The 24,943-nt window shown below is 52.9% G+C and overlaps 1 protein-coding gene across 1 annotated transcript in view; it reads right to left on the minus strand.

Annotated features, from left to right (window-relative positions):
• The window catches only part of FBN3 (fibrillin 3), a 70,411-nt gene that overhangs the window by 37,025 nt on the left and 8,443 nt on the right, over nt 1-24,943 (minus strand). The window contains exons 11-37 of the mRNA XM_070373776.1: nt 23,155-23,307; nt 22,860-23,045; nt 22,192-22,335; nt 22,003-22,122; nt 21,741-21,866; nt 17,761-17,883; nt 17,347-17,622; nt 16,992-17,045; nt 15,081-15,206; nt 14,864-14,989; nt 13,461-13,580; nt 13,205-13,342; nt 13,044-13,094; nt 12,650-12,775; nt 10,192-10,416; nt 9,885-10,010; nt 9,024-9,152; nt 7,839-7,964; nt 6,216-6,341; nt 5,698-5,820; nt 5,402-5,527; nt 4,284-4,409; nt 2,581-2,703; nt 2,263-2,385; nt 1,442-1,567; nt 1,198-1,320; nt 226-348 (exon numbers count right to left, since the gene is read on the minus strand). Coding sequence (XP_070229877.1) covers nt 226-348; nt 1,198-1,320; nt 1,442-1,567; nt 2,263-2,385; nt 2,581-2,703; nt 4,284-4,409; nt 5,402-5,527; nt 5,698-5,820; nt 6,216-6,341; nt 7,839-7,964; nt 9,024-9,152; nt 9,885-10,010; nt 10,192-10,416; nt 12,650-12,775; nt 13,044-13,094; nt 13,205-13,342; nt 13,461-13,580; nt 14,864-14,989; nt 15,081-15,206; nt 16,992-17,045; nt 17,347-17,622; nt 17,761-17,883; nt 21,741-21,866; nt 22,003-22,122; nt 22,192-22,335; nt 22,860-23,045; nt 23,155-23,307 — 3,594 coding nt within the window. The remainder of the gene's footprint in view (nt 1-225; nt 349-1,197; nt 1,321-1,441; nt 1,568-2,262; nt 2,386-2,580; nt 2,704-4,283; nt 4,410-5,401; nt 5,528-5,697; nt 5,821-6,215; nt 6,342-7,838; nt 7,965-9,023; nt 9,153-9,884; nt 10,011-10,191; nt 10,417-12,649; nt 12,776-13,043; nt 13,095-13,204; nt 13,343-13,460; nt 13,581-14,863; nt 14,990-15,080; nt 15,207-16,991; nt 17,046-17,346; nt 17,623-17,760; nt 17,884-21,740; nt 21,867-22,002; nt 22,123-22,191; nt 22,336-22,859; nt 23,046-23,154; nt 23,308-24,943) is intronic.

The raw sequence follows: 24,943 nt of genomic DNA on the forward strand, positions 1-24,943 counted from the left end.
GTTTGCACCTCTTGTATGTGTAACTGTGTATTACTCTATGTATGTCTGTGTGTGCATGTGTCTGTGTGCATATGTGACTCTGACCATCTGTCAGTCTAGAGCCCAAAGGCTGTATCGCAAAAGACAGGGATGATTGCTCTGGCCAAGGGCCTGTCTATCGGGAGCAGGTGGCCTCATCCAGCGCGTGGACCCCAGAACCCCACCTGCAGCAGAGTGCATACTTACCCACGCAGCCCACGCCGCTGGGATTCAGCTCAAAATCCTGCGGGCAGTTGCAGAGGTAGCTGCCGGGGGTGTTGACACACAGGCCGTTGATGCAGTTCACAGGGTCTGCACACTCATTCACATCTGTGGGGTGGGGGCAGCATCAGCAGAGATCCTCCCCCTCTCAACTCACTTCCCTCCTGCCTTTTTCCTGGGGAGTCGAATACCTGGCTGCTGGGGGCTGGTCTTAAGGACAAGGCCCCTGGGAAGAAAGCCTGATGGGACAGTAGCCTGTCCCAGGCAACCCCCTGCTTTCCTCTGCTCTTTTCTGCTTGGCCTGGAGGTTTGCCTTTGCCAGCAGAGTCCACGAGCTAACATACAAAAACCAATATTGAGGACATGTTTCAAGCTAGGGGCTGGCAGACTACAACTTGTGGGTCAAATCCGGCCCCCTATCTGTTTGTGTAAATAAAATTTTACTGGTACACAAGCACAACCATTCATTCACTTATCACCTATGTCTGTTTCTAAGCTACAGGGCAAAGACTGTATGGCTGAAAACTGAAAATATTTACTGGCTGGCCCTTCATTGAAAAAGTCTGCTGACTCCCATTTGGGATAGACAGGTGGGAGACCATTTTGATGGTTGCGGTGGAGGGAGCTCGACTTCATTGATTTACAGCATCCTTTTTTTCTTTTGGCTGCATGGCATGCAGGATGCGAGACCTTAGTTCCCCAACCAGGGATCGAACTTGTGTCCCCTGCAGTGGAAGCATGGAATCTTAACCACTGGACTGCCAGAGAAGTCTCCCTGATTCACTGGATTTATTTGGGGGATGATAAATGATGATGATGATGAAGGTTAATGGAGAGGGGCACTATTGGAGGTGGGGTCAGACAAGGACTCCCCCCACTCTGTAGAGGACATGTGAGAAGAGATCTATGGGAATTGATGGAACAAGCCTGCCACCCTGAACCCTGCGGACCCCACACCTGTGCAGTTGCCACCACCGCGGTCCAGCTCATAGCCCTCGTCGCAGATACAGCGGAACATCCCCGGCAGGTTCTCACAGCTCCCGAACACACAGATGTTCCCGAGCACACACTCATCCACATCTGAGGAGGAGTGGAGCCCAGGTGAGCACAGCCTGGTCAGCATCCCGCTCCTGCTGCCCCCAGCGCCAGCGACTCCAGGGACCCCCTGCTCTGCCCGCACCCCGGCCGCCCCAGACCTCACCCTGGCAGGCATGCTGGTCCTTGGTGGGGCTGAAGCCCATCTCGCACTCGCAGCGGTACCCGCCGGGGACATTGAGACACTGCCCATTCTCGCAAAGGGCCACATTCTCTGCACACTCGTCCCTGTCTAAAGGGACTCAAAGGAGGGGGGCTGGTGGTCAGCAGGTGAGGACCCACATGGTGGGGGCAGGCGGCCCTGATCACTCGAACCCTTCACTGTCACCTGGAGTTCTAGGGAGCTGGCAAGTAGCCTGGGGGGACTCAGACCCCGACTCAGTGGGCAGGTGATTGAGTCAGAGCCAGGGAGAGGACAGGGGTCATGGTCGCTCACAATCTGGGGTGGAGGGCCAACAGAAAGCAAGTATTCCTGTCCCCACACCCAGAAAACTCTACACATTTGGAGTCCAGGGGAGAAGACTGCCCCTAAGGGACTCTGGGACTTCCCTGGTGGCTCAGATGGTAAAGTGTCTGCCTACAATGTGGGAGACCCAGGTTTAATCCCTGGGTTCGGAAGATCTCCTGGAGAAGGAAATGGCAACCCACTCCAGTATTCTTGCCTGGAAAATCCCATGGACAGAGGAGCCTGGTAGACTACAGTCCATGGGGTCGCAGAGTCGGGCATGACTGAGAGACTTCACTTTCACTTGCACTTTCAAGGGACTCAGGGCCTGGCCTCTGGCCCCAAGGGCTGAAGGTACATCCTTTCTGGCATCCACAGAGCAGTGAGTGGATCAGTGTGAGTCGTGGGCACCTCGGAATCCAGCCCCCTTGGCCATCCTTTCTGGACCCCTCCAGCCCTCCCATCCCACGCCCCGACCTCACCTTCACAAGAGAAGCCATCCCCAGAGAAGCCCAGGCGACAGGCACAGCGGTAGGAGCCGGGGGCGTTGAGGCAGTCAGCTCTCGGGCTGCACCCATGCTCCTTGGAGGCGCATTCATCCAGGTCTGCAGGAGACGGAACCCAGGGTCCCCCAGGTGTGTGCGCTGGGGGGCTGTGGGGAGGCAGACCCTCCAAATCCCAACCCTGACCCTCCCCCATGGACATGCCTGAACCCAGACACCTCTGCTCGGCTGTAGCCTGCCCACTCACCCCACCCACCTCTGCTTCTCTGTCCAGACCTCTGGCCCCCAGACACTTACCACGGCATTTGAAGCCGTCCCCAACCCAGCCTGGCTGGCAACTGCAGCTGAAACTCCCAGGGGTGTTGAGGCAGGAGGCATGACTGTCACAGCTGTGTCCCCCAAGCTGACATTCATCTACATCTGAGAGAAGAGGGACCCAGGCATAGAAGGGCAGGACCAGGAGATGGGGTGGAGGACAGAGGACCCCCCAAGAGGCCTGGGCCTAGTAGAAACAGGGCTTCAGGTACAGAGTGGGGAGACTCAGGGCAGGAGCAGGAGAAAAGACCTTCCCTAGGGTAGGACTGGGCCCAGAAATGCCCCTCACCACTGCAGGAGCTTCCACCCTCACCCAGAGCCCAAAAGGAAAACCCCCAAACTCAACAGGGCATGACTCCCAGCATGCCCCAGAAATGGTCTGAAATGGCAGCATGAGAGACTCAGGGTAGACAATAAGAGGAACTGTCCTTGGTTAGGATTCCTGGCTTTCACTAAAGGGCTTGGGTTCAATCCCTGGTTGGGGAACTAACATGGCACAGCCAAAAAAAGTCACTGTCTTAATGAAGACACTCTCCCTCTAAAGCAGGATTTCCTTCTAAACCACAGTGTCTAACCCTCAGCCAGTTTTGCATCAGCCTTATCATCTCTGCGATGTTCATCAACCACCTAAGTGAGCTACCGTTCCCTGAAAGTTTTTCCTTTGTGAGAATTTTATTTGGCTGCACCAGGTCTTAGCTGTGGCATGCGAACTCTTAGTTGCAGCACGTGGGATCTAGTGCCCTGACCAGGGATCGAATCTGGGTCCCCTGCACTGGGAGCAAGGACATGGTCTTAGCCACTAGACCACCAGGGAAGTCCTCGCTAAAAGTTTCTTTACGCTGTCTCCCATTTTTACTTACGTGAATGTACTTTAGAAGAAAAACGTATAACAACGATCTCTAAGAAATCATGGTTTGGATGCTCTGTTTTCTAATGTTTGCTTCTACTATGCATTGAAATAACTACATAATGATGGCAAATAGAATTATGTTCTCCCTGCCAAGAAAGCATGTTTCAATCCTGACTCTAAGAACCTCTGAACGTGGCCTTTTTGGGAAACCAAGTCTTTGTAAATGTAACCAAATTAAAATGAGGTCCTCCTGGATTACAGGGGGTCCTAAATGCAATGACCAGTGATCTCACAAGAAGAGGAAAATTTGGACGCAGAGGGAAGAACATCCCGTGATGACAGACATGGAGACTGGAGTGATGTGTTCAAGCACTGTGGCTACCACCAGAGATGAGGAGAGAGGAATGGGCCAGTTCTCCCTCTGGGCCCCTGAGAAGGAACCAACCCTTCTGACACCCTGATCTCAGACTCTGCCCTCCAGAACCATTCTATAGAGAGGAGACATCTGTGGTTCTGAGGCACCAGGTCTGTGGTCATGAACGACTGACATGTTTGAATGTTCATCGCTGTGACACTTAAAAGCATCAGGCTTACACGCCTTAGGAACTGCTGTGGATCTAAGGGATCCAGAGTTGCCCCTGCAGAGCCATCAAGGGAGCCCCACGGGCATGTGATCAGATCCTATTTTTGCTTCAGCACGAGGGCCCACCAGTGGAAATGTGTAAGAATGAGGTCTGGCCTTGCTCTGCCCCAAGGGATGGGGTGGACCCCAAAGACCCTGAGCTGGTCCCTCAGGGGCGCCCCTCTGCGTCTGCTCCACTGACCACCAGCTCACCGGAGCAGCCCATGGCCCCCTTCCTGACGATGTAACCCAGCTGGCAGTGGCAGACAAAGGAGCCCCTGGTGTTCTCGCAGACCCCATGGAGGCAGATGTGGGGGTTCAGGTCACACTCGTCCACGTCTATGGGGTGACAGGAGAAGAAGCAGGTGAGGGTGGGGTATAGCAGCATGGCTGCGTGCCCTGCCACGTGGGTCCCGTGTCCAGGTTCTTTTTGCCCATCTTCAAGGGCAGGGAGCTCCCCTGATTCCACTACTGGTTATAGCTCCCCCATTCCACCCCTGGGCAGCTGCGAGAATTCAGTCAACATTCTATAGTTCATATTCCATGGAACACATCGGACAAACATTTCCAAAAAGATTTTACACCAATACATTAAGAAGATGCTAAGCTAAAGCTAAGGCCTGAAGGCCTTTTCAGAGCCTTTATTGCCGATGTGGATCTGCAAGAAGGGATGGAGGAGGCAGCATTTCCTACTTAACTTGGTCCCAAGCCCCTTTTGTTCAGTGTTTCCTAAGATTGCTGTGATCTGGAATGCTTAAGCTGCACTGAGCTGGACACCTCTCCCTGGGAGGGTTCCCTTTTTCATATCCTTGTACTCTGGCCCCAGCTCTGCCCTGATGGAGTCACCAGTTCACATCTGCTCCCCAGGGCCTGTGCCAACCAGCCCCCACCAGAAGATGGCAGTGACCCTGGCAGAGACGACAGAGACAAGGTCCCAAAGCAGGGCTCAGAGAACACAGCGTCCTTCTATCTCATACACCTTCCTCTGCATAAACCCCTTGGTCTCTGATGATCTTATAAGGTGACTCTCAAAGCCGGGCACGCACCTGGCTGTATGTGCTGGGTACACAGTGGGTGTTTAATAAGCGTATTCAAAAGAACAAGGTTTGGGGGGGTCTCTGCTGCTGTGAACAAGATCCCGCAGGTCTCGGTGCAGGGCCTCGGGGTGCAGGTGGCCAGGAGCAGACCACCAAGAACAAACCTGCCTCTCCCCTGCCCACGTGTCCCGGGAACGGGCCTGGCGTCTGCGTTGCCCACCTGTCTCCTTGTGGAAGGCCTGGTGAGTGAAGTGAAGCTGCCTCCTCCACCTGTATATAGTCCCAACTCCTCACCTACACACATCCTCATGTCCAACGTGGCCACAAAGCCGTCATAGCAGAGGCAGCGGTGACCCCCTGGCATGTTGGTGCACTGGCCCCCGTCACAGATGTCCGGATTCTGCTCACATTCGTCCACATCTGGGGGACCAGGGTAGGGGTCGGGTTGCAGGTGGGAAGGGACAGAGGGGGAACCCCAGGGACACTTCTGCGGGGTCAGTGGCCTGGCTAGGGTGTGGCTGGCTTCATTTGGGCCGGGCCAGGTGGGTTCCCACATCCCAGGCCGGAGGGAGGGTGCCGCACCCACCCACCTTCACACGCCCTCCCATCGGGCATCAGAGAGTAGCCAGGTCCGCATCCGCACTGGTAGCTGCCCTTAGTGTTAACACAGTGGACGTGGCAACCACCGTTCCTGGTGCGGCATTCGTCCACATCTGCAGGAGGCAGGAAGAGGTAGGGGGCACCGCCGGAGGTAGGGCAAGGCGAGGTGGGGGGCGTGACGGAGGCGTGACAAGGCAGGAGGCGGGGCATGGCGAGGGCGTGGCAGGAGGCCGGGTGAGGTAGGCCGAGCTGGGGGCGTGGCAGGGGCGTGGCAAGGCGGGAGGCGGGGCATAGTGAGGGTGTGGTAAGAGGTAGGACGTGATGGGAGGCGGGGCAAGGTGGAAGTGGGAGGCTGGGCGAGGTGAGGGCCTGGCGGAGGCACATCAAGCAGGGGGCTGACTGTCGGGGCGGAGGTGGTCAAGGGTAGAGGCAGGGGCTCGGACTGAGGCCAGGAGAGACTGAAGCGGCGGCGGGGGCCGCGGCTGGGGCTGGGCGGGCGCGGTCTCACCCACGCAGCCTTGGCCGTCAGGTGTGCTCTGGAAGCCGGCATAGCAGGAGCACTGGAAGGCACCGATGACGTTGACACACTGGCCGTGCGGACACAGGCCGTCACTCAGGGAACACTCGTCCACGTCTACGGGGGAAACGGATGGCTGGTAAGGGCAGCAGGTGGCGGAGGGGCCCCAGGAAAGGATGGGCCTGTGCCCAGCCGCCTTCTGCACAGGGACACACGCATGCACGATGATGCACTCACACTCTTGCATCTATGCCCGCCCCCCCCACCCCCCCACCCCCCCGCCATGGGTGTGAGTCTACATCTCACCCTGGTACAAACACATGCGTGAAGTCGTTTCAGTCATATTCAACTCTTTTCCACCCCATGGACTGCAGCCCTCCAGGCTCCTCTGTCCATGGGATTCTCCAGGCAAAAATACTGGAGTGGGCTGCCATGCCCTCCTCCAGGGGGTCTTCCTGACCCAGAGATTGAACCTGTGTCTCTTCTGTCTCTTGCATTGCAGGTGGATTCTACCGCTGAGCCACTGGGGAAGCCCAGTACAAAAGGGCACCTCACCCTGATTCACACATCCACCCAGGTGCACACTAACAAGACACCCGAAACCCACCCTTGATACACTCTCACCCTCAGCAGACAGACCCACAACCTGATCCACACAGCCACATGCACACAGCTCACACAGCAGCACACCCTCACACTTATTCGCAAACAAACACAATCACCCTCAGTAGACACACATCTGCATAGCCAGATGCACACTCAGACTCACAAACACACCTCACGCCCACTCATAAACATATTTGCACACCTTGCATTGCATTGGATTTGCCCTTGTGTCACATTTTCATATCCACCCAGGTAGACTCACAAAGAACCCTTGTGTGCGTGTGTGCTAAGTCACTTCAGTTGTGTCCGACTCTGAAACCCCATGGACTGTAGCCCCCCAGGCTCCTCTGTCCATGGGATTCTCCAGGCAAGAATACTGGAGTGGGTTGCAATGCCCTCCTCCAGGGGATCTTCACGACCCAGGGATCAAACCTGCATCTCCTATGTCTCCCGTAGTGCAGGCAGATTCTTAATCGCTGAGCCACCGGGGAAGCCCCACCCCCTGTGTACACACATACAAACACACGCTCAACAGACACACCTACATGCACACAGCCCCCTCCACAAACACACCCGTGTGCAAACACATCCCCACACTTAGACACACACTCTCTCACAACCTTATGTAGACACACAAATAACCACTTCCATCGCCTTACATAAGAACAATCATTCTTGTGTAAACACTTACACACTCACAGACTCACACAAACACCAATACACACTTACTCTTGGACAGATGCATTCCCAGAAAGACACCTGCATGCTCAGACACACAAATACACACTCCTTCCATCTCACAACCACACAAGTGACACTTCACATGGGTGCACACTGACCCACACTCACACACTCGATTTTCTGTTTTCACACAGAAACACACACAAATGTGCTCTCCCAATACCTGATGCATGCGACCACTCATGCACACAAATACACAAGTATGTACTCAGGGAGATGCACAAACACACATACTCGTATCCTCTCCCTCTTGCAAGCTGCACTCACCTTCGCAGGCAGTGCCCTCAGCTGCCAGCGCATGTCCAGGGGGACACTGGCACTCATAACTCCCATCTGTGTTGGTACAGGTGCCTCCCCGGCACAGCAGCGGGTCCCGGGCACACTCATCCACATCTGGGCATGTGGAGAGAGAGAAGAGGTGTGAGATGCTGATCCAGGTTGGTGTGATGGGGCTCATGGAAGCTCCCCCCTGTTGCCCCCATCCCCCAACCCTGTTGCCCTGGCTGAGGCCAAGAGAGTCTGGAGCCCTGGGGTGTGGATGACCCAGGGGAGTCAGAATGGGAGGGAAGCTGGAATTCTCAGAGTTTTCAGGGACACAGGCTGACATTCCTGGAGCTAAAGGAGGCCCTGAGGAACCCCTTCCCCACCCCAGAAGTGACAGGGGGAAGGCAAGGACCAGCCCCACTGGGCATTAGTACATGGAACCAGGGGCCTCACCACTCATCTCACAACTCTCCTCCCACTCCAGCCTCAGGGGCTTCCTCCCATCTCTCATGTCAACCTCAGGGCCTTTGCACACACGGTCCCCCCTTCCACCTTCCCTCCTCCCCACAGCAGCTCCTTCCATCCCTCACATCCACCCCAGGGCCTTTGCACACACTGTTCTTTCTCCATACAACTCTTCAGCCCTTCTTCACCACAATTACTCCCACTCTCTTGGCCCCACAGAATGGGATACATCCCTGGGGTTCTCAGCTCACACTGCACCACACAGCCCTTTCAAGTGCTTCTGACAGTGGCTCTTTATTTTCTGTTTGTCTAGGGATTTATTTTATCCTCCCTATTAGGTCCTGAACTCCAAGGAAATGGCCTCCTGTATCCGAGCTCTCCATAGTTCCCCCGAGTAGATGCATGTGAAACGTTCACTGAATGAATGAGAAAAATGAAAAGGGAAGAGGCTCCTCTCTCCAGGGCCCTCTCCTCTTTTCATGCTACCCCGACCCTGGGAGAACCTGCCCAAATCTTGGTCCCCATGCTTCTCCTCCGAATGCCAGACCCAGTGTCCGGCAGTCTTCAGGGACGACACTCACACCTGCTGTCCCAGCTGGATCATGGCTTCTCTCTACTTCTGCCCCCTCCACCCACATCCAGCACAGCAATGTCCTCCCACCCCATTCCTCGGCTCGGCCCCAAGACCCACGGGCACCACCCTGCCCTGGGGTGGCTGCCTACCCATGCAGTTCTTCATCAGCATGAAGCCACTCTCATAGCCATGGAGACACTCGCACTCAAAGCTGCCCGGGGTGTTGACACAGGTGCCCTGGCCACAGAGGTCAGGGGAGATGCGGCACTCGTCGATGTCTGTGGAGACAGTGGGCATGGGCCAGGCCTCCATGTCTGCAGACACCCAGGGCCACAGGGGAGACCCAAGGCATTGAACAGAGCCAGGGAAATGGAGGTGCTGTGACTGCACCCCCAGATGAGAGGAGGGAATTTCTTTCCAGCCCGCAGGCCCCTAGAGATCAGTTTTAAATTAATCAATTTATTTACTTGCTGCATTGGGTCTTAGTTGAGGCATGCAGGGTTTTCAGCTGAGGTATGTGGGATCTAGTTCCCTGACCAGGGATTGAACCCAGGACCCCTGCATTGGAAGCACGGAGTCTTAGCAAAGGATTACCAGGGAAGTTGCCGGAGGTTACTTTGCCATGCCAAGTTGCTTCATTCATGCCTGACTCTTTGCAATCCTATGGACCGCAGCCCGCCAGACTCCTCTGTCCATGGGATTCTCCAGATGAGAATAATGGAGTAGGTAGCCATGCCCTTCTCCAGGGGATCTTCCTGACTCAGGGATCAAACCTGTGTCTCTTATGTCTCCTGCATTAGCAGGAGGGTTCTTTACCACTAGTGCCACCTTTTGCTAGCCCCTCCTTTTATAGCCGGGATCCTGGAGGCCCAGAAAGGGTATTGAGCTGCCCTGGGTCACACAGCAGACAGGCAGGAGGAACAAGGCCAGTTCTTGCCTTTTAGGCGCCTCTAGTTTGTGGTCCCCCATCCCTGCAGGCACCTGCCAAGGAGGCAGAGGCAGGTACATACCTGTGCAGTTCCTTTCCTGGGCATCCAGGGCGAAGCCCCCCGCACAGGAGCAACGGAAGCTGCCCACAGTGTTGCGGCATGTGCCATGGGCGCACAGCCCAGGGAAGGCTTTGCACTCATTCACATCTGCAGCACGGGAGTACAAAACGTCACACTACTCCATGTCCCTGAGTCCCCTGCCTCCTGAGCGTTCACCCCTCTGATCACAGATATTTGGTCTCTCCCAAACCTGCTTCCCACTCCAGGCCTCTGCCCATGCTCTGCCCTCTTCCCATCCTCCATCCAGGCTCCCCAAGCCCAAACGCACCTTTATAGAAGGGACGGCCTGACAGGAAGTCCCGGCTGGCAAAGCCCAGCCCCCGGGGACACAGGCTGGTAAAAGCCGGGGACTCGGGCTCAGGGCACGCCTCGCATGCGGTGCCCCATGCGGCCCCCACAGTACAGCAGCAGACATCCATCCGGTACTTGCCCAGCAGGGCAGCCCCACACTCGTCCTCCTCCCAACGCAGGAAACAAAGCTCCAGGCGCATGTCTGCAAGGAGGGGTGGTCACCAGTCCCACCCCTGCCACACTCTGGCTGCCAGGACAGGCAGTGTCGTCCAAAACGTCCTCCCCAGTGGGGAGACTGAATTTCTCAGCTGACACTCCATGTCCTCCAAGTGACCTTTTTTTTTTGGCCACACTGTGGGGCTTGTGGGATCTTAGTTCCCTGACCAGGGATCAAACCCAGGGCATTGGCAATAAAAACAGCTGAGTCTTAACCACTGGACCACAAGGAATTCCCAACAGTTAAACTGGAATAGGGTATAACCCAACAGTTACATTTTTTTAAAACAAAAATTTTTTAAAGATTTTTTTTTTATGTGGGCCATTTTTAAGATCATTATTGAATTTGTTACAATATTGCTTCTATTCCATGTTTTGGCTTTTTGGCCGAGAGGCATGTGGGGTCTTAACTCCGGGACCAGGAAAGGAACCTGTACCCCCTGGATTGGAAGGCAAAGTCTTAACCACTAGACCACCAGGGCAATCCCCCAAAGTTACATTTTAATAATAACTTGCACTGCTAGGTGTTTGCTATGTGCTGCTGCTAAGCTGCTGCTGCTGCTAAGTCGCTTCAGTCGTGTCCGACTCTGTGCGACCCCATAGACGGCAGCCCACCAGGCTCCGCCATCCCTGGGATTCTCCAGGCAAGAACACTGGAGTGGGTTGCCATTTCCTTCTCCAATGCATGAAAGTGAAAGGTGAAAGTGAAGTCATTCAGTTGTGTCCGACTCTTAGCGACCCCGTGGACTGCAGCCTACCAGGCTCCTCCATCCAAGGGATTTTCCAAGCAAGAGTACTGGAGTGGGGTGCCATTGTGCTGGGCACTGTTCTAAGCTCATCAACCCATTTAGTCTTTAAAATAACACCAAGAGGAAAATGGTTATCATCATGCTTATTTTACATGCAAGAAAACTGAGGCAGAGACGGGTTAGGTAGCTGGCCTGAGGCCACACAGTAAGAGGTAGAGATAGATTCAAACTACGCCACGTGGTTCCAGAGTGTGTGTGTTTAATTTTTAAAATCTCCTCAGAATAATCTGGCAATGGATAAGGCTTCTTTCAATACCAGACATGATGGTCTAAGACTGGGGCTGGTTAACTATGGCCCACGGTGCCAACTGCCTGCTGTTTTTGTAAATAAAGTTTTATTGACATAGTCATATTCATTTATGTCTGTCCTACACGTAGAGCTGAGTAACTGCAACAGATTCTGAGGCTCCTAAAGCTGAAAATATTTACTCTCTGGCCCTTTGCAGAAACAACTGGCTGATCCCTAGACTAGGACAATTTTTCACCTCTTGCAAAAGGAACATATGTTTAAGTGGATCCATTTGAAAATGAGACCCTGTTACAGAACCTTTAGAAAAAAATAAAGATAAACAGAAGTGCCACGACACACAGGGCTCCGTCTTAAGTTCTTGGGTACCCGATGCCTTGGTCCAGGGCTGCTCAGACAGCATTTCACCTGGCTGTGAATTCAGTAATATTTTTATTTTTTCTTTACTTGGCTACTTTCTTTCCTTGCTCACATTCTGGGATCAGCAAGAAAACCTGATGCACACCTGAAGCTCAGTTTAGAAGAAAATCAAAGCTGAAAAGAGTCATCAGGGCCCATCTGCCTTCTGTTGACCAGGCTCCATGGTGCCACCGAGGAGGCCACTAATGGGTCAATGTTACTATGGGAGGAAAAACTGATAGAATGCAGAGCCCTACCTGCTGGCTGGCAGATGCTCTTGGCCAAGAAATGTCCTGTTCAAGATGTTGATGGTGTAAAGCAAGAAGCCCTCCTTGAGGGGGAAAATATCTCAGAGCCTTTGAGCCTAAGAGCAAGCCATTCAGGGTGAGGGTTTGAGCCCTGGATGCTGAGGAAGGGCTGCAGGCATGAATTACCACTCATGACAGAGGCAGGTGCCTCGTGCTCAAATCCACCTCCTGTAAACCTTGTTTGGTAGCAAGAAAGAATATACCAAGGTGGCAGATAACATTCCAAGAGACCGTACCATTTGCAATGAGCTTCATTAGAAGGGCAGTTGATTAAGGGGATCCAACCCCTCCAAAAAAACAAATGTCTTTGGAGACACATTAGCAAGGGGGTGGGCAGAGTACAAGAGGACCCCCAAGACTCCACCTGTCCCTAGGAAGGGCCTCCAGCTGCTGGGAGTGGAGGCAGTGAAGGAAGGGCTGGAGGCCCTGCACCGGACCCTGCAGGCCCACACTCACCTATGCACAGCCGGCCGGAGGTGTCCAGGATCAGGCCCTCTGGACACTCGCAGCGGAAGGAGCCTGCAGTGTTGATGCATCGCCCATTGGGACAGACTCCAGGGAAGACCTCACACTCATTCACATCTAGGCAGCAGCAAGCAAGGAGAAGCTAGAGCTGGAGGCTCCCAGGGAGCTGGCTCCCTATGGGCTCAGGACACCACGTGGTTCTTGGGGAGGTGGGAAGAGGCAGTGCCAGCCTCCTGGGCTGGGGGATTGTGGGGAAGACCCGGATACCAAGGAGGGAGCTCTCCAATGACTTTAGAGAGGGCCTTAGGCAGCCACCATGACACTTGCCTGCTCCTGGTGGTGGTGGTGGGGGAGTGGTGGTGAAGTGCACAGGGTGGGGAGTTACCTTCGCAGCTGAGCCCCTTCACGGGGGCGAAGCCTCGGGCACAGGCGCGGTCTGTGATTGGGGAGAGGAGTCATTCTCTCCACCCGGATCCAGGGGACCTTTCCCCCGCATGGTTCTCAATGGCCAGGGAGCCCCCAGAGCCGCCCCTCCTAGGGCATTACCCATGTCACAGCGTTCGCAGGGGCTCCCCCAGGCAGTGCCGAGCGTGGCGCAGCACTCGGAGCGCAGGGTGGCTCCGTGCAGGTTCGCCTCGCAGCGGCCATCCTGGATCTTCAGCCAGCAGGTGCCTTTGGTGCTGTCTGCAGGAAGGGGCCGGCTGTGTCATTTGACAGGCCCACACCTGCACACTAACCCGCAGAGACCCAGACTTCCCCGGGGCGGGCGTCGGGGTCCCCGCTGCTCCGTGGGGCCTCTCACCTAGGCACATGGTGCCTGAAGGTCCCAGGCGGCTGCCGGGGGCGCACTCGCAGGCGTAGGAGCCGGCCAGGTTGCGGCACACGCCATTCACACACGGGTTGGACAGGCACTCGTCGATGTCTACAAAGACAACCAGCCACCGACCCCCGTCAGATCCCTGAGCTGCAGGAACTGGAGCCTCACGCGACCTGAGGCCCCTCCCCTCCGCCGCTGCCAAAGTCCAACAGCAGGGGGCGCATGCGGTCAGAAGGCGAGGGAACGGACTGGGCAGGCGCAGAGGCGCGTGTTTGCATTAAATTGTGCAGTGCACCTGCGCGTGCACGCCGACACGCAGGATCCTGGGAGCCCGCACGGGTGAAAGTGTACAGGGACAGGCACGGTGGGGAACGGTGGCCCTGCAAGGGTCACTCATGGCACAAGAGAGGCCGAGAGTGAGAGGCAGGAGGAAAACCCAGACGGGGAGACTTCGTTGTGGTGGGAGAGGAGGCAGTCTGCCGGAGGCTTGCGCTTAACTCTGTGTGTGTGTGTGTGTGTGTGTGTGTGTGTGTGTGTGCACGCGCTTGCTCGTGCAGGTATCTGTGAGTGCCCAGGGGTCTGTAATGGACAAGGTCATTGCAAGAAAGTGTGTGTGAGGGCGGGTGGGCACATATTCCTGTGTGTGAGTATATTTAAGTGTGTGAATGCACAACTGTGTGGGTATGTGGTATCTGCACATATTAGTGTGTGTGGCTGTGAGCCTAAGTGTGCGAAAGGGTAAAAATGTGGACACACACGTGTCTTTGAGAGTGTGCACATGAGAGTGTATGATGTGTGGGACTGTGACTATGAGTGTGAATATGGGTGTGTAAGTCTGTTTTGTGTGACTACTGGTGTGTGTAATCAAGTGATCATCAAGTGTGTGAATGTCAGAGTGTCTGTATAAGGGTGTGCCTTTGAGGGTGTAACTCTGGTTATGAGTATATGTGTAAAGAGTGAGAATTGTTCAGTCACTTAGTCATGTCTGACTCTTTGTGGCCCATGGACGGCAGCACGCAGGCTTCCCTGTCCTTCACCATCTCCTGGAGTTTGCTCAGATTTATGTCCATTGAGTCAGTGATGCCATCCAATCGTCTCATCTTGTGTTGCCCCCTCCTCTTCAGGCCCTCAATCTTTCCCAACATTAGGGTATTTTCCAATGAGTTGGCTCTTCGCATCAGTGAGAGTAAGTGTGAATGTGGGTACTGTGTGAGTGTGTACCGAAGAGTGTAACTGTGAGACTATGAATACATGTATGGCTTTGAGCGTGTCTGTGTGGGTAAATGCAGGTATACATGCATCTGGCAGCATGTGTGTACCCAGAGCATGCAGTGTGCATAAGTACTTGTGTGTGTGTGCGTGTCTGTGTGCCCCCCAGGACCCTGTACCTTCGCAGGTCTCCGTGTCTGGCCGGAAGCTGAAGCCCTGAGGGCAGGAGCAGCTATAGCTGCCTGGGCTGTTCCTGCACCGCCCATTGTCACACAGGAGGCTGTTGAGGGCGCACTCATCCACATCTGCAAGGCGGGCATGGGGCCAGAGAGTGGGGTGAGGGGTGTGCAGTGGGGGCGGCACCCCTCCGCCCGTCCACTCGCCCGGCATGCTCACCAGTGCACTCCCTGCCATCCGCGACTGCCTCGTAGCCCAGGTTGCAGATGCAGCGGTAGCTGCCCCGCAGGTTCTCACACATGCCGTTGGCACAGACGTCGGGGTCGAGGGCACATTCGTTGATGTCTGCAGCAGGAAGATGGCATCAGCAGCTGCCCTGGTTCCCTGGAGGCTCCAGAAGCCAGGTCCTCCAGGGCCAGAGCTCCAACCTAGACCCTGCCTCCTTTCCCTGGAAACCAGGGTTTCTCAACATCATGGATAACTGGAGCCGGATCATTCTTTGCTTTGTGCAGGGGGAAGGGGGAACCTGTGCAATGTAAGATGTTGAGCAACATTTCCAGCGTCTACCCATGAAATGCCAAGAGCGCCCTCCCCAATATTTGTCCAGACATTGCCAAATGGCACCTGGGAGGTGGCAAACTGTCCCCAGTGTGGAACTCATGGAACAGACGTTATTACATCAGCAACAATTTCTTTTAAAGCACAATCATAATCACTAATGTTATAAAATGCTTACTGTTTTGTGCCGAGTATATTAACTTATTTGGTCCTCACAACGTCCCTGAAATGGGACCTACGAGTATATCCACTTTACAGAAAAGGAGGTGCAGAGATGGGGAGTAACTTGGTCAGTATTCAATCAGTAAACAGTAGGGCCTGGAGAGTTCCCTGGTGGTCTAGCGGTTAGGAATCAGTACTTTCACTGCCATGGCGTGGGTTCAATTCCTGGTCAGGGAACTGAGATCCCCTAAGCCTCATGGCACAGCCAAAGAGGGGGGAGGAATAGGCAGCCCTATATATCAAAAAAAAAAAAAAAAAAAAAGAATGCTGGCTGGGATTTAAACCCAGGCATTTGGATCCAGAATCTGTCCCTTTAACTGAGGGAGGGGCGCTGGACATCTGCCCTGCCCCCATGACCCAGTGGTGGATGGGAAACCTGGCTGTATCCTAAATCCTTTTATTTGTTGCTCAGGCAGGAAGGCTGTAACAGGAAAGGATGGTGTCATAGGTTGGAGTCCTCATCCCCAGGATCACCTCAGCACGTGACTTTATTTGGAGATGGACATACAGTGCATTCTAATATGATTGTATCCTTATAAAAGTGGAGGTCTGGGCACAGACACACAGGGCGAACCCTGTGTCGAGAGGAAAGCAGAGGAGTTTGGGATTAACATATATATGTGCCTACATGTGTGCTCAGTCACTTCAGTAGTGTCTGACTCTGCAACCCCACGGACTATAGCCCTCCAGACTCCTCTGTCCATGAGATTCTCCAGGCAAGAATACTGGAGTGGGTTGCCATGCCCTGCTCCAGGGGATCTTCCCAACACAGGGATCAAACCCACATTTCCTATGACTCCTGCACTGATTCCTTACCACTGAGCCACCAGGGAAGAAGTCCTTAACATATATACATTACCCTATATAAAACAGAAAACAGACAAGGGCCTACTGTATAGCATGAGAATTAAATTCAATATTTTATAATAACCTATAAGGGCAAAAATCTAAAAACTGTATGTATGTATATATATACTAAAATATATATATATACTGAAAATTATACATATCATACGTATATATAGTGCCTGAATCACTTTGCTGTACACCAGAAACATTGTAAATTAAAAAAAAAAAAAAAAAAAAAAAAGGATGAAGGCAGAGATCAGGGAGATGCTTCGACCAAGCAAGGATTAACAGCTAAGTGCCAGACACTGAGAGAGGTGTGAGACAGACTCTTCCTCACAGCCTCTGAAGAGGCCACCCCTGCTCACACCTTGATCTGGGACACTTAGCCTCCACAGCTATGGGAGAATGCCCTCCCAGCCTGTAATACTTTGTGAAACCCGGTGACCTGACCGGGTTCCCAACCACGTCCCTGGCCCTCAGTCCCAGCCCCAACCCGCTCACCTCTGCCATCCGTGGTGATGCCAAGACCGCTGCTGCATAGGGCCTGGAACTCAGCTGTGGTGGCAGGAACAGGGAGAGGGGGGCGGTCATTGGCCATTGCTGAAGCCAAGCCACGCCCAAGACGTGGCCCCTTGGGGCTGGGCAAGGGTCTAGGACTAAGACGCCTGCTCCAGTGGGAAGAACAGTTTTCCTTCTGTCTCTTCTTGGGGGAGAGACATCCACCCCACCCCATGGGAGCCAAGCCCCCCACCACCACTGTCCCCTCCTGCCCCCCGCAGTTATAAACCACAAGCAAGGACTAAAGGAAAGCGGGGCCGTGGAAAGTTCATGGGGGTGGGGCAGCTGAGGCTCTCACCAGAGTCCTTGGGGGGACACAGCTGGCAGGGCTCCCCAAACCCATGGGCCGGGCTTGCACAGCAGCACTCAGATTTGGTGACAGCACCAGGGAAGGGGCGGGCGCAGGAGCCCTGGTCAAGGGTCCCATAGCATGTGCTGCGCACGTGGGTGTCCACGCACACTCGACCATCGGCGGCCACCGCGAGCCCCCCAAGGCAGCGGCAGTGGAAGGAGCCTTCGGTGTTGGTGCAGTGACCATTCATGCAGATGCCTGGCGTCTGGCACTCATCAATGTCTGCAGGGGTCGTGCAGGGGGCACTGCAATGGGTCCCAGCCACTGCATCCCCACCCCCCACCCGCCCTTGCTACCTCCCCTCTCCTCTTCTTCCCCATCCCCATGGGTTCCCCTATGGTCCAGCCTGCAGTTTCTCACCCACACAGTGGCGGCCACCAGGTGCCAGCAGGAAGCCGGGTTTGCAGAGACACGTGAAGCTGCCGTCCTCGTTCAGGCACACTCCATTGGCACACATGGTGGTGGTTGCACACTCGTTGTGGTCTGGGGATACCAGGAGAGGCTGGGTCCCTGCAGGGTCCTGGCACCCACCCTTTCATTGGGCCAGTCCTGCCAGGTAGACCAGCCCGGCCCTCATGTTTCCAGGAACTGCTCCCGGGGCTGTGGGAGCCTGATAGGATGAGACATGGCTGTCAGAGACTAGTTTGGCATGGGTATTAGGTTGCAGGACTGTGAACTCCCCTGGGGCCAACTGGCACCACTAGCTCATATCTGCATCTTCCCTCCTGGCACACATAGGTGCTCCATGAATAGGTGTTCAAAGTCCTTTAAATAAGTCAGGTGGTGGCTGCACAACATCTCACTAAATGCCTCCAAACTATTCATTTAAAAATGGTTAAGACGATAAACATGTTATGTAGGGACTTCCCTGGTGGCTCAGTGGTAAAGAACCCGCCTGCCGATGCAGGGAACTCAGGTTCTATCCCTGGTCCAGGAAGATCCCACGTGCCAAGGGGCAACCAAGCACATGTGCCATAACTACTGAAGCCCGAGTGCCTACAGCCTATACTCTGCAATGAGAAGCTCATGCGCCACAGCTAGAGAAAGCCTGTGAGCAGCAATGAAAAGCTAGAGCATCCAAAACAATTAAAAAGTTGTGTATATTTCGCCACGATAAAAAATGCAAAAAAATTGAAAAAATTAGGTAGTGGTTGCATGACATTACAAATGTACAAAAATGCCACCGAATTGTTCCCTTACAAAGGGTAAGATACAAACTACTCTATATGAAATAGATACACAAGGTCCTACGCTATAGCACGGGGAACATATTCAATATTTTACAATAAACTGTAATGGAAAAAAAGAGTTAAAATGGTCAATTTTACACTGTGTAATTGTCCCATAATTCTTAAAAATGAAAAAAAGAATTGCATAAATGAGATGGTGGTTGCGTGACATTGGAAATATCCTAAATGCCACCAAATTGTTCACTTAAAAATGCTGTTTCACACATCATGATATTCATTATTAATATATAACTGTATGATCTTTAATACATAAACATGGATGCTTAGTTGTGTAAATACACAAATGAGACCTGGAAGGACACAGCAAACAGTAAACTGCTTGTACTGATGGATGACTTTAGCTTTTTGCTTGTGTTTTTTGGTTTCCTATTGTGCAAGTGTTAACTTTTAAGAAATACATGTTATTTTTAAAAACCTTTAAAAATGCTATTTAAAAAACAAAGAAAGGTGGTTGCACAACATTGGGAATTATTGAGATTTTCACTTTTAAATGATTAAATTTATCTTGTGTGAATCGTACCTGCATTTAAAAAGGAAAGGGCAAAACCCATCAGCTAACAAGAAAATAGTCTAGGGACTTCCCTGGTGGTCCAGTGGTTAAGAATCCACCTTCCAATGCCAGGGACTCTGGTTAGACCCCGATCAGGGAACTTGGATCCCACTTGTGGTGGGGCAGCCAAGCTGGAGTGCCACAGCTACGGAGCCTGCGTGCTCTGGAGCCCACATCCCACAACTAGAGAGAAGCCCATTAACCAGAGCCAAGAGGCTGTCTGCGGCATCGAAAGATCCTGCATGACACAACTTAGACCTGATGCAGCCAAATAAATAAACATTTTTTTCCAAAAACCCCCTCTTGAAAAATAGTTTAATTTAAAAGGCGGCAGTCGGTGCAGTGCAGAAATGATTTGTTTACCAAAGTACAGTGTTAAATAAAAAAGGATTGAAGCAGGAAGAAGGAAGAAAGGGAGGGAGGGAGAAATGGAGATAGGGAGGGAAAAAACATAATGAATACATAAAAGGTCCACACCTAACTGTGCAGGTGAGCTTCCACAGCGGTACTATCCATAACAGCAAAAGCGGAAACAACCCGAACAGCCACCAGCTGAAGCCGGTAGAGACAAGATGTTGTCTGCTCATATAATGGAATGGCATTTGACAATAAAAAGGAATGGCATTCTGACACGTGCTACCACATGGACGGATCCTGAAAATGTGATGCATCAGTGAAAGAAGCCAGTCACAAAAGGCCACAGAGTGTGCGATTCCATTTATACAGAATGCCCAGAACAGGCAAATCCATGGGGACACAAAGTAGACTAGTCTGCTGAGGGGTGGGGGTGGGGGCAGGGAAGGAGGATAGATGATTCTGGAATGACTGCCAATGCAGAGGAGGTGATGAAGAGGTTCTAAACTTAGACTGTGGTCATGCTTGTACTAAAAGCCACTGAAATGTACACTTTAAGAGGCTACTTTTATGGTATGAGAGTTACATAGCTATACAGAAGCTAAAAGGGTCTTTAAAAATGAATGAATGCACAAGCAACTTTGCTTAGTATTTTATAACCTATAAAGAAAAAGAATCTGAAACTTTGCTATACATCTGAAACTAACACAACACTGTAAATCACCTATACTTTAAAAAATTAATGAAAAAGTTTATATGTATCAAAAGAAAATAAAAAGACCAAACTAATGATTTCATCAACTCTTACTGGTTACAGACTATGCAGAGATCTGAAGGCAACATTAAAGATCTGATGGTAAAATGTGAAACAATGAATTAATCATTAGAATTAATCAAAATTAATTTCAGTACAGGGTTTCCCTGGTGGCTCAGTGGTGAAGAATCTGCCTGCCAATGCAGGAGACACAGGTTCAATTCCTGGTCCAGGAAGATCCTACATGCCGTGGAGCAACTAAGCCCATGCACCCCAACTACTGAGCCTGTGCTCTGGAGCCTGGGAGCCACGACCACTGAGCCAATGTGCTGCAACTACAGAAGGCTGTGCACCCTAGAGCGCGTGCTCCACAGAGAGAGCACAGGAGAAGCCACTGAAATGAGAAGTGCATGCAGAGCAACTAGAGCAGCCCCTGCTCATTGCAACTAGAGAAAGCCTGTGCCCAGTGATGAAGACTCAGCACAGCCAAAAATAAATAAAAATTAATTTCAGTAGGTGATATCTAACTAATAAAAAACAATGTAAATAAAAATAATGATTTATGCGTGGAAATAAATTACTGTACTTCACATTAATGCTAAGAAAACAGCTCATTTGATAATCAACTTTCTAAATCTATCTAATAATAAAAAGTAAACACTCTGCAAAAAAATAACACAATTCTGTAAAGCAATTATCCTTCAATAAAAAAATAAATTAAAAAAAAAAAGAATGAATACAGAAAGGAAAAAAATCCTTCCCAGTGAGGGAAGATTAAGGCAGGTCTCAGACAGGGTGACAGAAGAGGACAAAGGGGATCCCTAGTGGCCCCCACAAGCTATGGGGAGTTTAGTTGGCACCCCCCATACCCCACAGGGAATCTGAGACCAAGGAGCTCTCCATGGTCCTGACCCACCTCTCTTGGAGGCAGATGAGGGGCTTGTCAGGGGCAGAAGCAGACAGCACAGTCTTACCCCAGAGGCCTCTTCCTGGGAGTCACTTGACTCCAAGGAAGAGGAGAATGAAGGCATGGGTAGAGAGTGGACAGACCACAGGAAGGCTCTCAGATGGGCTGGCTGGGCTCAGGAAGGGAAGCAGAGGCTCCATCCAAAGACAGGATGGAGTAATGGAGCAGGAGTGGCAAGATGCGAGAAGCAAGGTAGGGACTCCCTCGGTGGTCCCATGGCTAAGACTCCAAGCTCCCTCCCAATGCAGGGGTCCTGGGTTCGATCCTTGGTCAGAGAACTGATCCCACACGTCTCAACTAAGAGTTCGAATGTCACAGCCAAAGATCCTGCATGTCACAACTAAGACCTGCTGCAGCCAAATAAATTAATAAATATTTTTTTTTCTTAAAAAGAGGTAAGGAGACACTAAAAGGCAGCTACTGAGGCCCAGAAGCCCCCTCCCCACCTGCCCACCCTCAACTCACCCACACAGTTCTTGCTGTCAGTGCTGAGCTCAAAGCCTGCATTGCAGACACACTGGAAGCTGCCCTCCGTGTTGACACAGCGGCCGTGATGGCAGAGGCCACTGCTGGCGATGCATTCATCTATGTCTGGGGGGTGGGGGGTAAGGCAGGCGGGTGGTCAGCAGGCGTCCTCCCAGCACCCCCAAGACTCCAGTTCGGGCCAGAGATGCAGGCTCCACCAGCCAGGCCCCCTGGCACCCCCACTTCCAAGGGACGGCCATACCCAGGCACGCCTGCTTGGTGAGCATCGCCTGAAAACCCTCGTGACACCGACAGCGGTAGGAGCCGGGGGTGTTGATGCAGTCTCCGTGGTGGCAGGGGCTGCTGGCACATTCATCCACATCTGCGGGCAGAGGACTCTGAGCCCGAGTCTGGCAGGGCGCGCCCCCACCCCCGCCCAGCCACCGCTCACCAATGCACTCCCCCCGGACGTCCTGCGTGTAGCCCACGTTACACTCGCAGCGGTAGCTGGAAGGGGTGGGCAGGCAGCGGCCGTTGAGACACAGGTTGGTGAAGTGCCGGCAGATGTCGATGGTCTGGTTCAGTGTGGCTGTGCCTGCGGGTGGAGCCGACGGAGGGGGGCGGGTGCCTGACTGAGGGCTGGGCCCCTGGGTGTGGGCCTCACCTCTGGGTTCAGACACATACTCAGAGCCCTTATGGCCAGGCTCTCCCATTATAGCCCAGCGTCCTGCCCTAAATTCAGACGCTCCACTTGCCTGAGACCCCGGACCCCCATTCCAGCCCTAGTGTGCATGCCAAGTCATTTCAATCGTCTCTGACTCTGTGCGGCTCCCTGGACCGTAGCCCGCCAAGTTCCTCTGTCCAAGGGATTCTCCAGACGAGAATACTGGAGTGGGTTGTCATTTCCTTCTCCAGTTCCAGCCCTAGACCCTCACCCAAAGCTCAAACTTGGCCTTGAAGGCTGGGATCTCCAATCTGCCCCCACCCCCAGACCACTGTCAGTACTCCCATCCCCACTGCCCAGGCCACGACCCCCACTCCAAAGCCCAGTCCAGACCCTGAGGCCTGGATCCCCTTTTCCACTGGAGGGGTCTTGGACCCCTCCTCCCAAGTCCTCACCAATGCTGCCATCTCCAAGGCCCAGGCTGGGAACCTGACGACCACTGGAGCCGTGGGGGCTGTGCCGTGCCAGCCCTGGGCCAGGACCCACACCACCACTGGATCCGAAGCCAGGGAGGCTGGGGAAGGGGCCTGGATAGGAAGGCAGGAGCGGGAGCCCCAGGGCACACAGTCGCTGGAACTCATCTGCAAGGGAGTGGGGTTGGAAGTTAAGCCTCGGTTGTACCCCTGGGTCCCCACCCTGCAGGCTGAGCTCTGGGGTAGAGGAAGGTGGGAGGCACCCCCAGCCACTCACCAGAGCCTCGTGGAGGACACAGCTCAGGGGCTGGGCCAGCCGCCCAGCACCTGCCCTTGTCACAGCAGCACTGCCTGTGGGTGTAGTGGCCTGAGAGGTCTCCAGTACAGCGGCCTGCAATCAGCACCGAGAAGCAAGTGCCAGCACGGTGGTCTGCAGCAGGGGGCGGGGTGGGAGGGGTAGGGAGGACCGTTCATGTGTGCTCAGTCGCTGCTCAGTCGTGTCTGACTCTTTGCGACCCCATGGACTGTAGCCTACCAGGCTCCTCTATTCTTGGGATTCTCCAGGCTACAATACTGGAGTGCTAGCCATTCCCTCCTCCAGGGGATCTTCCCAGACAGGGATCGAACCTGCATCTCCTGCATTGGCAGGCAGGCAGATTCTTTACTGCTGAGTCACCTGGGAAACCCTGAGGACCAGTTACCAGGCTGCACATCCCAGCTCCACCAGCACCATCTGCAGGACAGACCTCCTTGCCTCTCTGCACCTCAGTTTCACCATCCACGGACCAGAGATGCTCAGGGCACTCATATCAGAAAAATGTTGCAGAGTGCACTCTATCTGGCACATGGGCGATCCTCACTGACAGGATTAAACCAAGTTTAAACCAAGAGGTAATAAACCAAGATTTCCAAATTACCCCAGAGAAGGAGGGCTCATGCCAAGCAATAGTGTCCCATACTGAACACTGGCATTGTTAGTAAGCTCCCTGGGATATTCAACCACACTGAGGAAGACCCCAGGTTCAGGGGGGTTGCCTCAATGGGAAATCAAGCTGGATGCTCAAACAGAGATGCTGGAATCTGTAGCTGGGTGGTCTCGCTTGCCAGCCCTGGGCATTCTGCAGAAACCCAAGAGGCTTTTAATTTGAAGAGGGACCAGGGGACCAAAAGCTAATGATGAACCTAGACAGCATTGGATCATAGAAAAGGCAAGAGAGTTCCAGAAAAACATCTACTTCTGCTTCATTGACTACACCAAAGCCTTTGTGTGGATCACAACAAACTGTGGAAAATTCTTCAAGAGATGGGAATACCAGACCACCTGATCTGCCTCCAAAGAAACCTGTATGCAAGTCAAATAGCAACAGTTAGAACCGGACATGGAACAACAGACTGGTTCCAAACTGAGAAAGGAGTATGTCAAGGCTGTATATTGTCACTGTTTATTTAAATTATATGCAGAGTACATAATGCGAAATGCAGGGCTGGATGAAGCACAAGCTGGAATCAAGATTGCCAGGAGAAATATCAATAACCTCAGATATGCAGATGACACCACCCTTATGGCAAAAAGTGAAGAGGAACTAAAGAGCCTCTTGACGAAAGTGAAAGAGGACAGTAAAAAGCTGGCTTAAAACTCAACATTCAGAAAACTAAGATCATGGCATCTGGTCCCATCACTTCCTGGCAAATAGATGGGGAAACAATGGAAACAGTGAGAGATTTTATTTTCTTGGGCTCCAAAATCACTGCAGATGGTGATTGCAGCCATGAAATTAAAAGATGCTTGCTCCTTGGAAGAAAAGCTATGACCAACCTAGACAGTATATTAAAAAGCAGAGACATTACTTTGCCCACAAAGGTCCATCTAGTCAAGGCTATGGTTTTTCCAGTAGTCATATATAGATGTGAGAGCTGGACCACAAAGAAGGCTGAATGCCAAAGAATTGATGGTTTTGAACTGTGGTGTTGGAGAAGACTCTTGAGGGTCCCTTGGACTGCAAGAAGATCAAACCACTCAATCCTAAAGGAAATCAGCCCTGAATATTCATTGAAAGGACTGATGC

Source organism: Bos mutus, chromosome 7 (assembly GCF_027580195.1).
Source record: "Bos mutus isolate GX-2022 chromosome 7, NWIPB_WYAK_1.1, whole genome shotgun sequence".
Taxonomy (NCBI): domain Eukaryota; kingdom Metazoa; phylum Chordata; class Mammalia; order Artiodactyla; family Bovidae; genus Bos; species Bos mutus.